The 15,212-nt window shown below is 40.8% G+C and overlaps 1 protein-coding gene across 1 annotated transcript in view; it reads right to left on the bottom strand.

The window, feature by feature from the left end:
• LOC122737123 (tetraspanin-36-like) overlaps positions 1–15,212 on the bottom strand; it is a 56,783-nt gene that overhangs the window by 16,121 nt on the left and 25,450 nt on the right. Inside the window, exon 2 of the mRNA XM_043979585.1 lies at positions 958–1,149. Coding sequence (XP_043835520.1) covers positions 958–1,149 — 192 coding nt within the window. The remainder of the gene's footprint in view (positions 1–957; positions 1,150–15,212) is intronic.

Genomic DNA, 15,212 nt, shown 5'->3' on the forward strand with positions numbered 1-15,212 from the left:
CTTGATTTTGTTTAAATTCTTAAGCTTTTCTTGTTTTTTTAAAAAAAAGCAAAGCAAAACAAAACAAAAACCCTTCCTAAAATGAATGAGTTCAATTTTCTGCCTTACTTAGCTGACTCTGGTATACCTAGATGAATTGTTCTTTGATGACTGAGAATCAGAGAGTACTTAGCAGTCACTGTTATTCAGAAGTATTACTTATTTATGGAAATTCTAGTTTTATTTCATAAATTAAAAATTAAACAACAAATAATAAAAAACACATCACTATTTAGGTCTATAGATGCAGAAGGCATATGTACTAGAAACAAAAACGCTACAACTCTATAATGAGCTTTGGGCTTGGGGTGTATCCCCTCAAAGTACTCAAGATGTTGAGCTGTTTAAACGTTTGCTAAATTTTGTTACATTTAATCCAGTTTTTATTGTGTTTACTTCTCATTTCTCTTTCTTTCTTTTCACTACCCTCCCCTATGTTCTCCTTGTTCCATAGCTTTAAGAATAATTGGTAATCCACCCATATCCCTATCCCTGGCACTCCCTGCCCATTCCTCCTGAGGCCTATGCCCTACCACTTGCTTGTGTGATATGGTATCTAGCAGAGAGAAGAAGCCTGGATTCTGCTAGATGAATGCTCTACATGTATGTATGGGAAGGACAAGAGTCAAACCAGGAAATGCTAGAGCCAGGGCTAGGGAGCTGATTATTAAATTTTCAGTGTAAGCATATACACTTTGGTCATTAGCAAATGTTGCTAATCAGGGATTCGTTTATTGTTTTGTTGATTGTCTAGACTGAGAAAGGGATGGAGAAAGTATTAAAGATGCAGAATTAAATTTAAAAGTGTGTCCTGTATACATTCTCCACCTCTCCCAAGATGGTTGTTAAACATTTAATAGCATGCTCCTAAATCAGCCTGGGAGTCTCTAGAAAGGAAATCACCAAATGAATACTTACAAATCGCAAGCCGATTTGGGATTCTTTGATCGTGACAAAGCAACCAGTCACTCCGAGGAAAAGCATCACACCAGCAACTATTATGATAATGATGGCAGGCAACAAGATCTGCTCATCCCTGAAGAAGGCATCAAAGTCCTCACAGGATGAGATGAAATGTCCTCCCACAAATCCAAGGGTGGCTCCTGCTGCCTGAAATGCATGACAGTTATTTTCCCCACTTAACCAAATGCCATTGAGATAAAACACACCTCCCTCTTTGGGAAGAGAGGTTAAGGGGAATTAGAGATGCAGAACACGGCATTTCCTAAGGTCAGATGCAGTCACTGCGTTGGGTGTTTGGATTAGTTTTTTCTCCCATTACAAAGGAAGATTCATTTGGGAAGGATTTCCATGAAGAAGTGACTAGTAAAAACAAAATATATGATGAGAAAAACCTCCCTGTGCTCCCCATTTAGCTACTGGAAGACAACCATTTCTGCTGAGTCCAAAAAAAGTGGCCTCGATGTCACATTTTCAAACTTGTGGCATCACTGCTTTGTCCATTACTATTCTGATTGATTAGTATACAAACTTGTCATATTCTCTGGCCTATGTCTCCAGAGGTAGAAATCAAGAATTTAAAAACAACATCAAGTATTTTCAGGCACACAAGATGGTATAGTAGTAACTTCAAGAAATCATTTAGCCCAGAGAGAATAAAACTTAAAAAAACCAAAAACCACAACTGGGTCTCCCTAAATGCATTGGCTACACACAGGTCCAGTACCATTACTGACTGGCAGGGAAATTTTGATTGGCTCTATTTCCAGCCTGGGCCAGATAGCCCCGCCTGTGGCATTTTTGTGTCCCCAGTTCCCAGGGGGCTCACCACATGGGTGCTAGATTAATTGTGGACACCACACCTGGCTTAGCCTACTACAGCTCAGCATTCCTGAGCTCAAAACACGCATCAAATTCAGCCTTCTAGTAGCAGGAATTACAAAATGTGCACCACCATAGATGGCTAAGAATGCCTAGAGACTAGAAAGAAAGTGATTTACCCTGTGCTTAAAAACCATCAGGGAAGTAAATGCTGCAGGATCCCATAAGCTGCACTGCAAATCTGTTGTACAGTGACTCATGGGTGATTATGGTGGAAAGAACTCTGGACTAAGGATCAGAAGACCTGGCTAGGATCTATATCTCCTGCACCAACTGACCAGCTTTTTGGCCAGGGACAAATCACTTAGCCTTTCTGGGTCTCAACTGTCTCATCTGTATAATAGGAATAATGATACTTGTGTTGGCTACCTCACAGGGTTGCAGACCATTGTGATGTGACATACATGGGAACTATGATTCTGTAGTTAGGAAGGTCCTCCTAATGTTCAGCACCCATCTCTTAGACAAAGTCCACCTTCCTTCCTCCTATTTGGCTGGGGGGGGGGGAAGGGGATGAGCTTATGGTCATACATAAGGCACCATTGCATAGTCCTCAAGATCACAAAGTTCTACATTAGCCTTTTCCCCTTCAGACCAAGTCCCTTCCTTTTAACTTTTACTCAAAATAGTGGGAGGTGGTAGAAGATAGAAAAGTAGAAAACAGTGAAGGTCTACAATCAATCAATCAAGAAACATTTGTTGGGGGCAACTAGTTGGTATAGTGGATAAAGCATCAACCCTGGATTCAGAAGGACCTGAGTTCAAATCTGGCCTCAGACACTTGACACTTACTAGCTGTGTGTGACCCTGAGCAAGTCACTTAACTCCTTTCCCCTCAGTTTCCTCATCTGTAAAATGAGCTGCAGAAGGACCACTCCAGTATTTTTGCCCAGAAAACCCCAAATGGGGTCATGAAGAATCAGACATGACTGAACAATAACAAAGAACTGGAATTAAGAGAGGTTGGAGAAGGTGGAATTTTAATTGGGATTTTTAAAAGAAGCCAGAGAAGTTTATAGTTGAAGTGAAGGAAAGAAAGCAATTGAGGCTAGAAAGAATGCCTGGAGCCCAGAGATGGAGTGTCTTGTTCATGGAACAGCCAGGAGGTCAGTGTCACTGGATGGGAGTGTCTATTGGGGAGAAAGGGGAAGGCCAACTGGTGCAAGCGTTGGGTTATTGAAAGGCTTCACAGGTGTGCCCTGGTAGGAGGGGAGGGGAGGAAAAAGTAGTGACTGAGGTCACCTGGGGTAGCCAGATACCATCCCTGATTGCCCATCAGACAATCACCAGGGGAAGAATATTACAGTATTTTGAAAACAAGTGGAAGAAGAACAGGAGATTGAGGTTTAATTTGTGTTAGGTCAGTGACCTAAGTAATTCCCCATGAGTCTTCATTTTTCATAACAAAGAAACCATTGATTTTGCTCCTAACACTTCAAGTTGTCTATTCACTAATTAGTTCTATTTGTCATAATAGTTGGCATTTATGTGGAGTTTTAAGGTTTACAAAGCGTTTTACAAATATCTCATTTTATCATCTATATCCTCAAAACAACCCGGTGAGGTAGATGCTATTTTACATTGTTTTAGATGCTTATTCCTTTTTTACACATGAGGAAACTGAAATAGACAAAGATTAAATGACTTGCCCAGAGTCACACTGCTAGTAAGAGGTCGTATTTTAACTCAGGTCTCCCTGATTTCAAGTCCAATGTTCTACTCACTGTACGACCTATCTGCCTTTGTTTACTTAAAGATCTATTTGGGCACTCATTAACAAATGGAAACTTAGGTGCTATATAGGTATACAATGCTTGATATGTCTTAGAGTTACATATTCATAATGAATGAATGGTGTAGCCCTTGTCTCTGAGTATACCTTAATATGTACATTAAAAAACAAAAAATAAACCCCAGCGCCTATGGAATCAACTATAGAGTAATACAGTTGAAAGAAAAGATTAGTAGCTAGAAGAATTAGGTTCAAATCTTACCTCTTGGGTATAGTATGACTTAACACAGAGCGAAGTGAGCAGAACCAGGAAAACAATTTATACAAGAATAACAGAATAGCACTGTAAAGAAAAACAGCTCTGAAAGGCTTCAGAACTCTGATCAACTATGTCTCCAAAGAACATAATGAATCATCCAGAATCAATCCAGAATCACATTGAAGCATATTACCCACTTCCTGATAGATAGAATGATAATGAACTTAAGGTAGAAAGAATCTACCTTAATTAATTTTGCTTGTTTACTACAAGGTGTGTGCATGCATGCGTGTGTGTGTGTGTGTGTGTGTGTGTGTGTGTATATGTGTGTACATCCTTGAGGGAGAAGGTTAGCAATAATGATGTTCCCCTCGAAGGAAGACCATTGAAACATTTTTTTTAATGAACAGAAGAGAACAGAAGTTTTAGAAAGAAGCACAGACAGGAGGGAGAGTTTTAAAAATAACTTGTAGAATTTATTATATACTTTTTCAAAAAGCAAGTCTGTGAAATAGGCATTCTTGGTTTCGCATACCATCCTCTTTGTGGTTTGCTCTGTTGACAGAGAAGGTGTTTGAGTTAAGAATAAAAGAAAATTTAAAAAAAATCCAAGCCCTGCTTATTGTTTTTGTTTTCATGAGCAGGACATTCTTTCTTTCTCTCCTCACCCTCCCCCCACCTACTCAGTTTCCTTTTCTATAAAAATGAAGAGATTGGACTAATGGCCTCTAATATGCCTTCTAGTGATTAGATATTTCCCTATGGGCATAGGTGGTGAGCCCCACAAATGGGCAAAGACCAGCCCCAACCTAAAAGATTCAAATCCTGCCTCTGGAACTTACTTACCCCCATTGCCTCACCAAAAACAACAACAACAACAAACAAAAACAGATATACTTCATTTTTTTTTTTTTGGTGGGGCAATGGGGGTTAAGTGACTTGCCCAGGGTCACACAGCTAGTAAGTGTCAAGTGTCTGAGGCCGGATTTGAACTCAGGTACTCCTGAATCCAGGGCCGGTGCTCTATCCACTACACCACCTAGCTGCCCCGGGATATCTGAATAATTGTACATAGTTCATAAACTAGACACATGGTTTTTTATATCTGTCACTTGTGTTTTCGGCAATTTGTACTTTTCTCTGAATAACTGTACATAGTTCATAAGTTAAATTCCCATTTTCTTGTATCTGTCACTTGTGTTTTTAGCAAGTCAAGGTTGTAGCATTAATTTGTGTGGGTTTTTTTGAGATTTGTGGCCTCATAGGATCATAACTCCAGAGCTGGAAGGGATTTTAGAGGCCGTCTATTCCCATACCTTTATTTTTCAGATGAAGAACCTGAAGCCCAGGGACATAAAGTGAGTTGTCCAAAGTCTTACATCAGTCAGTCAGTCGATAAGGATTTTTTAAAGGGATTATTATGTGTCAGGCACTGTGTTAAGCATAAAGGAGGCAAAGAAACATGTTCCTCTGCCCTCAAGGTACTCACACAAGGAGACAACATGAAAACAACTGTGTGCATAGGAGATTTTTTTTTTTGTGAGGCAGTTGGGGTTAAGTGACTTGCCCAGGGTCACACAGCTAGTAAGTGTTAAGTGTCTGAGGCCAGATTTGAACTCAGGTCCTCCTGACTCCAGGGCCAGTGCTCTATCCACTGCGCCATCTAGTTGCCCCTTTTTGTTTTTTGTTTTTGTTTTTTTGTTTTGTTTTTTGTTTTGTTTTTTGTTTGTTTGTTTTTTATAGGAGATATTTTTAAAGATAATGGAAGGTTGTTGTCTGTCCATTCTCCAAGAGGACTCCCATGAGAAGGTGATGTCATGATTTGCAGTGAATTGGATTTAAGTGAGGCAGGGCTATGCATGGTCACTAGCCTCTCTGAAGAAAGGCCCTGGGCAGGGCCTTCGGAAGGTGGTATTTGAGCTCAGTCTATAAGGAAGTCAGGAATGCTGGTAGGCTGAAGGGAGAACATTTCAAGCATGGGGAGTCAGCCATTGAAAAGTACAGAATCAGGAGCATCATATATTAGGGGAAGCAAGGAGGTGGGTATGGCTGGTTGATTAAGTATATGGAAAAGATTAAAATACAAGAATGTGGGAGAGCCAGGTTATGTCAAACCAAATTTTATATTTGATCCTGGAGGTAATAGAGACTCATCGCTCAGGAGCCTGGCGAGCAGTGGAATGACATGGTAAGACTGAGGATTTAAGAAAATCACATTGGGGCAGCTAGGTGGCGCAGTGGATAGAACACCGGCCCTGGATTCAGGACCTCAGACCCTTGACACTTACTAGCAGTGTGACCCTGGGCAAGTCACTTAACTCCAATTGCCTCACCAAAAAAAAAAGAATCACATTGGCTGATGAGTGGAGGATAGAATGGATTATGGGAAAATCAGGGCCTCCTGATTCCTCTTCCATGGTACCATAATATTAGAACGATGTGACGATAATGGTGATGACACTAGAATGCTGGAAGTGAAGGTTCTATGAAAAGATTTCAAGATCTAAGTACTTAATCTGTGGTCTCTTTTGAAGGAGAGGAAGAACATAGGGGAAGAAAGGATAAAGAGAAAGCCTAGGGTGAATATATGTGTGTGTATGTATGTGCACCCATATGTATTTGTATATTGATGTGTATATATGTGCACACACATTATATATATATACATATATAGTCTCTGTGTATTTATGTGTGTATATATATATATAAATGCATACAAATACACATACATACATACATATTCAGTTGTTTCAGTCATGTCTGCTTCTTCATGACCCCATTTGGGGTTCTCTCTTTTTTCTTTTTTTGGTTTTTGGGTGAGGCAATTGGGGTTAAGTGACTTGCCTGGGGTCACACAACTAGTATGTGTCAAGTGTCTGAAGCTGGATTTGAATTCTGGTCCTCCTGACTCCAGGGCCGGTGCTCTATCCACTGTGCCACCTAGCTGCCCCTTGGGGTTCTCTCTCTCTCTCTCTCTCTCTCTCTCTCTCTCTCTTTTTTTTAGTGAGGCAATTGGGGTTAAGTGACTTGGCCAGGGTCACACAGCTAATAAGTGTCAAGTATCTGAGGCCGGATTTGAACTCAGGTCCTCCTGACTCCAGGGCAGGTGCTCTATCCACTGTGCCACCTAGCTGCCCCTTGGGGTTCTCTTGATGAAGATACTGGAGTGGTTTGGCATTTCCTTCTGCAGCTCATTTTATAGATAGAGGAAACTGAGGTAAACAGGGTTAAGTGACTTGACCAGGGTCACAAAGCTGGTAAGTGCCTGAAGCCAGATGTGAACTCAGAACTGACTCCAGGCCCTACAACCCTTCAAGGTTGAACTCAATTACCACCTTTTTTATGAAGCCCTCATTAACATTCCTTCTCCATCCTTAGAATGCTAAAGATGGTTTCCTTGCCTCAAATTTCTCTTATCACAGTTTTCCTAGAGTTCTCCTTTGCATTCATCCAACTAGGTGGTGCCAAAGTACCTGAAGTCAGGAAGATCTGAGTTCAAATCTAACCTCAGATATTTTCTAGATGTATGACCCTAGGCAAGTCACTTAACTCCTCTTACCTCAGTTTCTCCAACTGTAGAATGGAGATAATAATAGCACCTACCCCACCCCCCAGGGCTGTTATGAGGATCAAATGAGATAATAACCACAGAGAGCTTAGCATAGTGCCTGGCACATAGTAGTGCTACATAAATATTAACTTTTATTATCCACTGTCTCATGTAGTTTCATAGATGAATGATGACATGAAAGATGCCCTTGTGGGATATCTTATTCCCACTCAACCCTGCCACCCATTTGACAAATGAGGAAATGGAGGCTCAGAAAAAGCTCAAATGACTTATCTAAGGTCATCTAGGGAGGAGAGGGCAATGCCTTCTAACTCTAAATCCAGTGACTTTTCAATTGTACCACATACCTTACTGTCTTGGTGCATGTCCCTTGATCCCCCATCAAATTCTAAGCACATCTGTTTTATAAAGACCTTTGTATTCCCTGAGCTAAGCACAGTACTAGGCAACAAATTAGGTATTTAATAGGTAGATAATGGACATGTGATGTGGAGGGGGGAGGGAAGAGGATAGAGAGAGAAAGAGATGGAGAAAGATAGAGAGATGGGTAGGTGGGTAGGTAGGTAGGTAGGTAGGTAGGTGGGTGCATGGGTGGGTGGGTGGGTCAGTGGGTAGGTAGATAGGTAGATGGATGGATGGATGGGTAGGTAGGTAGGTGGGTAGATAGGTAGATAGAGACAGACAGAGAAAACATTTGTTAAGTTCTAATTATGTGCTAAGCACAAGGAATGTACATTAAGTGATAAAGACAGGCCACCCCTCTACAGGTCCCCTATAAAGGACTATAACACATAAAAGTGCCCGGAAGGTGGGAGGGGGGAGTGTGCATTCATTGGCATGGTCTGGAGGTGTCCTGGAAGTGAGGTAAAGATCTGCATTCAAGCCAAATAAGATGAAAACCTGCCTATCAGAGCCCAGGGTGGAACCCAGTTTTGCAGAGGAAAGGAGACAGAGATGAAGGTTGGCTTGTTGAGCTGAATTGTATATGAGGTACCTTTAGCATATCTAAGTGGGTATTTGCAGATCACAAACTTACTTGATAGGTATATTGTGGGGCAAGAAAAATTAAAACATTAGTAGCCCCTACTAACTGAAAACAAATTAGAAAAAGAGGTTTCTGTGGAACCAGGATGCAATATTAAGAAAGGAGTCTGATGTTTAAAAAAAAAGAGAGGCATAAATCAAAGTTACTAATAGGGATGGGAGGTGGAGGAAATGTTTCTATTCTCTGAAAGAAGTACGCCTTTCTGTCTCTTTAAAACTTTCACATATAGCCATACTCCAGGCTTCACATAACTAGCCTTCTGACATGACAGAAGCCCCAGCCCTACGGAAATCATTCAAGCTGTCTCAGAGATCAAGCACTTAAACTTAAATGTCCCAAGAGCATCCCCTCTCTCCCCCCTGCTCTGTATCTGACTATTTTGGTAGATATATCACTCTAGAGTTATGGATACTTTTTGCTTAGGGATACAAAGCACAGGAAGCTTTTGCAGGTACAGTCAAAGTGACAGAAATAAAATTTAAATCCCTAGCAGACAGAAAAAGCAGAACCTTCTGGCACTGAAAAAAAAAGTGGAAGTGAAATAGTCTAGATAATTTACATATTCCAAAAATAGATGCAATAATAATCTCCTCTATGGTTTTAAAAAATTATTGCATCTCATCTCCCACAAATTGGACTCTGCATATATTAAGTACTACCAAATGATAGGGGTTGAACTAGACAGTGGAGATTTCTTACTATCAGAATTTAGGAATCTAATAATTACACTGATGCTAGATTTCTAGAAATAGAAATGAAAAGTTAAATGGGAGAGGAGAATCCATCCACAAGAGTCAATTCCAAGTTTCAAAACCCTCAAGAAGGGGCAGCTAGGCGGTGTCGTGGATGGAGCACAGGCCATGAAATCAAGAGAATCTGAATTCAAATTTAGCTTCAGACATTATATGATCTTGGGCAAATCACTTAACCCTGATTGCCCCACCCCAACAATAACAACAACAACAAAACCCCTCAGAAAAACAACATTTTAAAATACTTCATTAACCACGTTAAATATTTTATTTAATTAAGGACTTACACTTAAATAAGTGGTTATATTAACATAATTAATTTATGTTAGCTGGTGGAGCTTGTTAATTTCAACACTTAAAATTCAAGACAACCTTTGGTAAACACCTACCTGTAGTATTCCTATGCTAGGCCCTTGAAATCGAAAGACCAAAAGCAAGAGTCACCGAAACCTAAATTTAGGGCTGGAAGGGTCCTCCCTTTGAGACCATGGAGTCCAACCCTTTTACTTTACAGTTAAAGAAACTGAGGCAGGGAAAGGTGAAATTACTTGCTATACAGCTATTAAGCATCTGAAGATTTGAAAGGAAGGTCTTACTGACTTCAAGTCTCCCAGCCCCTCCACTGTGGAATTGTTGTTGGTGTTCAATCATGTCCAACTCTTGGTGACCCCAGTGGGGGGGTTTTCTGGCAAATATATTGCAGCAATTTGCCATTTCCTTCTGCAGCTCATTTTACCGATGATGAAAGTAGGCAAACAGGGTTAAGTGATTTGCCTAGGGTTACACAACTAGTAAGTGTCTGAGGCCAGATTTTAACTCAGGTCTTCCTGACTTCACTGTACGATTTAGCTTCTCCACATTGTACTCTCAATAGAAGCTTACACACACTCTAGGAGAGAGGTTAAGACAAGTACACACATAATTGTAATGTAAACTACTCAAGTACAATAAAAGGGCATGAAGAAGGTTGTTGATGACTTTAAGTTCCAGCACGGGTATGATTCTGGGGAAAATTCCACCAGAGACCCACAGATGATTCTCTTGAAGGAAGTTGCATATTATTTTGTCGACAGCTTATTTTACCCACTAATTCCACTTGTGAGATCAGGGAATTCAGACCTTAGAGAAACAAACTGAAAGCTAAGCTGCAGAGCTTGTCAAATGTTTTTGTTTCATTAATGAAGTTCTTTCTGGCAGCTAATGAAGCAGGAAATAAAAGTAATTTATACCCTATTCAAACTCAAGAAACATCCCCTCCTTTTCGATTGTCATGGAGAGAATCAACCCTACATAAATTGTCCTAATTATCTGTTCCTCCTTTTTTCCTTATTAATTATATGCCTGTGTTATTAAGATTGGAAGGGCACCATAAAAGTGACTCATGATATTGTGCTTGCTTTCATATTTTCTAAAGAACAAATCTGAAGTTCAGTTTTAATTCAGTTCAATAAGCATTAAAGGCCTACCAAGTAATGCTACTGCTAAATGAGGAACATCCCCATGGGCAGTCCCATTTGCAGCAATTATACAAACATAGGCTCAAAGGACCAGACTTAGACAGAAGAAACCTTCAAGGTCATGTAGTCCAAACTTCTCTCTCTTTGCATTTGGAGAAACTGAGGAGCCACTATTCACTGAACACAAATCAGAAATAAAAGATTCATGGATAGAGGCCAGTATATTGGGAAGCATGAATAAGTTATTATTTGGAGCAAGAACTCATTTGTTACATAAAATGAAGTATATTCCTTTCTGCCTCTTTTAAGCCTTTGGTGAGAAGTGACTTGCCCAAGGTCGCACAGGTTGTATTCAGCCAAGGCAGGATTTGAACATAGGTCCTTTCTAAATCTGGGCAGCTAGGTGGTGCCATAGTGCATAGAGTACTAGGCCTAGAGTCAGAAAGACTCATCTTCCTGAGTTCAAATCTGGCCTTAGTCACTTCCTAGGTGAGTGACCCTGAATAAGTCACTTAATCCTGTTGGCCTCAGTTTCCTCATCTGTAAAATGAGCTGGAGAGGGGGCACCTAGGTGGCACAGTGGATAAAGCACTGGCCTTGGATTCAGGAGGACCTGAGTTCAAATCCAGCCTCAGACACTTGACACTTACTAAGCTGCGTGACCCTGGGCAAGTCACTTAACCCCAATTACATCACACACACAAAAAAGAGCTGGAGAAAGAAATGGCAAAACTGCTGTAGTATCTTTGCCAATAAAACCCCAAGTGGGGTCACAAAAAGTCAGACGTCTCAAAAATGACAGAACAACAACAATCACCCCTCTAAAAATCCAATGTCCTTCTCTCAAGTAGCTCCATTTAGGAAACCTTCTCCTCTATTGTTTTTTGTTTTTTATTTTGTTTTTTGTGGGGCAATGAGGGTTAAGTGATTTCCCCAAGGTCACCCAACTAGTAAGTGTCAAGTGTCTAAGGCCAGATTTGAACGCAGGTCCTCCTGAATCCAGGGCCAGTGCTTTATCCACTGCACCACCTAGCTGCCCCTCCTCTATTGTTTTTTTTTGGGGGGGGGTGGTGAGGCAATGGGGGTTAAGTGACTTGCCTAGGGTGACACAGCTAGTAAGTGTCAAATGTCTGAGGCCAGATTTGAACTCAGGTCCTCCTGACTCCAGTGCTCTATCCACTACGCCACCTAGCTTCCCCTCCTCTATTGGTTTTTGTGACAATGCTCTTTCCTGGTTCTCTTCCTACATGTCAGACAACACCTTTTTAGTATTTGCTGTATAACCATCCTTTTGTTCCTGCATAAGTGTGGCTGTCCATCCAAAGATCTGTCCTTGGATCCACTCCTCTTCTTTTTTCTATACTCTCATGAACACGTCATACACTTCCATGCATTTTGATGATCATGTTAGCTGACTCATAAATGGAGAGCTAATCTTTCTCCTCAACTCTATCTTCACATCAAAAACTGTTTGATTGACATTTCTAGATGAATATCCTCTACCCCCTATGGGTATCACAAAGTCATGATATCCACAACTCTCCTCATGTTCTCCCTTAAGCCTACTCCTCTTCTAAGCCTTCCTATCTCTGTTAAAGACACCACCGGTCACCAGTATCATCTTTCATCTTTGAAATCCAACCACCTGAACATGGTACTTTATAATAATAGTTCATGCTTGATAAATGTTCATTGAATTGAACCCCCATTTTACATACGATGCAAATTAGGTTTAAAGAGGTTAAGTCCATTGCCCAAGAACATGGGGCTGGCAACTGCTGCAATTGGTAATGAGTAAGAACTGAGACCCAAGTCTTCCGACTCCTAAAATCCAATGCTTTTTCCACTATGCCACACTTGAAGTCGTTCCCTACATCCATTTTCCTCCCACAAATTGTGCTCATTGCCTTCATTTATTTTTTTTCTCTCCCTTTAAGACCTCCTACATTAAAAAAGTCTTCCCTTGAGGGTAAAAATGGGGATTCTGCATTCTGAGCATGGCAGAAGTATATGATCCTTTAAAAGATCCTGTAGAGCCAATATAATAGCAGGTCAGTGAACTTACACTTAGACCTTCAGAAAGAGCTGCCTAAGGCTAGGCTTAGCCTTAGCTCTATGTCAAGCCTAGATCCCTTTGAAGAAACTTAAGAGCCCTAGGACTCATTTACTGTAACTTTCGGAAAATCACACAAACTCATCTGTAAAAAGAGCTATTAATACTGTCCAGGGTCGGCTCTAAACACAATTGTAAAGTTGATGAAACCTTTCTGCATCCCTCTTCCTCAGAGGAAAAAACTATTCTCTACAGTTAGCAATGATTTTTAAATTACCACCCCCTCCTCCTTTTTTGAGGCAATTGGGTTTAAGTGACTTGCCCAAGGTCTGCTAGCAAGTTTACAAGGCCAAATTTGAACTCAGATCCTTCTGACTCTAGGGATAGTATTATTATTCTCATTTTTATAAAGGAGTAAATAAGCCCACAGGGAGTAAGTGACTTGCCCATACTCAGATATGGCACAGCTAGGTGGCACAGTGGATAGATAGAGCACCAGTCCTGGAGTCAGAAGGACTTGAGTTCAAATTTGGTCTCAGACACTTACTAGCTGTGTGACCTGTGCAAGTCACTTAACCTTGCCCTGTTTGCCTCAATGTCCTCATCTGTAAAATGACCTGGAGAAGGAAATGGCAAACCTATCCAATATCTTTGCCAAGAAAACCTCAAATAGGGTTGATGGAGAGTCGGACACAACTGAACAACAACCACCATTTGCACACAACTTCCATTTAGAAAAAAATCAAACTAAGGTCTCTCCTGATTCCAAGTCTGGCAGCCTTTTCCACCATAATCCCATTACCTCATTTCTGCCCCAACTGCCCCACAGGGTTTTTGTAAGATCAAATGAATGAATATATGTAAGAGTTCTTTGAAAAAGCTATGGTGTTGGGGGCAGCTAGGTGGTAGATAAAGCACCAGCCAGGAGGACCTGAGTTCAAATCCAACCTCAGACACTTGACACTTACTAGCTGTGTGACCCTAGGCAAATCACTTAACCCTCAATGACCTGCAAAACAAACAAACAAAAAAGATATGGTGCTATGTGAATCCACAATCACTTGTTTCAGCTTCTACCCTAGCAGAATTCTGCTGTGCATTATTATTCACTGGCCATGGTGTTTCATGCCACCCATGTTTTTTTCTTTTTCTTTCTTTCTTTTTTTTTAGTGAGGCAGTTGGGGTTAAGTGACTTGGCCAGGGTCACACAGCACCCATGTTTTTTCAAATGAAGTGACAATGCTGATGACAATAACAGCTCAGATGTACATGACAAGCAAAAATAGGGCGTTTATATTTACTCCTCTCCAGACTCCATTCCCTGGCTCTCCAGACCTTCTCTGCAATGCCACAGAAACCTCTTTTCCCTGAAAGCTCCATTCAGTCCAGGATTCCTCACATTGGAAGTAGCCCCCTGCCCCTGTGGCCTCTGCCTCCAATTGGCTGGCTCCTCCCAGACCCAGACTTCTCTGCAGCTGCAGTCTTGACTCTCTGGACTTCCAGGCATTGGTCTGGTCCTCCTATACAGTGTCTGGCACAAAGTAAGCTTTTTTTTTTTTTTGGCAGGGCAATGAAGGTTAAGTGACTTGCTCAAGGTCACACAGTGTCAAGTGTCTGAGGCTGGATTTGAACTCAGGTCCTCCTGAATCCAGGGCCGGTGCTTTATTCACTGCACCCCTTAGCTGCCCCCACAAAGTAAGCTCTTTATAGGCTGCTTGCTTACTTGACTTACAGAATTCTTTATGGCTGAGGAAGCACTTTGCTTGTGGAATTATCTCATTAGATCCTCACCAAAACCCCTTAAGGCAGGTGCTATTATTATCTCCATCTTAAAGATTTTAAAAGAGGCTCCAAAAAGTGGAATGACCTCCCCTGGTCACACAGCTGGTGAGTGTGGCAGATAGGACTTGAACCCAAGAAGGTTTTCGGATCCCATATCTCAAGTTCTTTCCATCCCATCAGGTCTACTTAGTAAATTAAATGTGTGCATAACTGATTTGAGGCTAGGCTATAAAATGACGTGTGTTCAATTTTTTAAAAAATTCCCAAATCTCTGCTTTTAACATTTTAACAAGGAACATGAATATATGAAAGATATTAGGGCATAAAGTTTAACTAGCAACAAAATCTAGGAATTAATCAGATTAGAGCTATCAAATGTTAGACACATTCATCTTTCCCACACCCTCATCCTCAGTCTAATAAAATCTAAAACTAGCTTCGACAACTGAGGCATATTAAGTTTCAAGTGTTTTGTTTGGGCAGGAATTTATGTCCCTCTTGAAACTTCCCTAAAGAGTTTACAATGAAACCTGTAAAACTAAGCACCTTCCCAGACCAGCAGGAAGCATTAAAAAAAATAGCATTAATCCTTTCAATCATTTGAGAGGGAAATAAGTTTTATTTGGTCTGTTTATGTAGCAGAAGAATTAATAAGAACCACAAAATGCATTTAACTCTCT

This window comes from Dromiciops gliroides, chromosome 1, assembly GCF_019393635.1.
Source record: "Dromiciops gliroides isolate mDroGli1 chromosome 1, mDroGli1.pri, whole genome shotgun sequence".
NCBI lineage: Eukaryota > Metazoa > Chordata > Mammalia > Microbiotheria > Microbiotheriidae > Dromiciops > Dromiciops gliroides.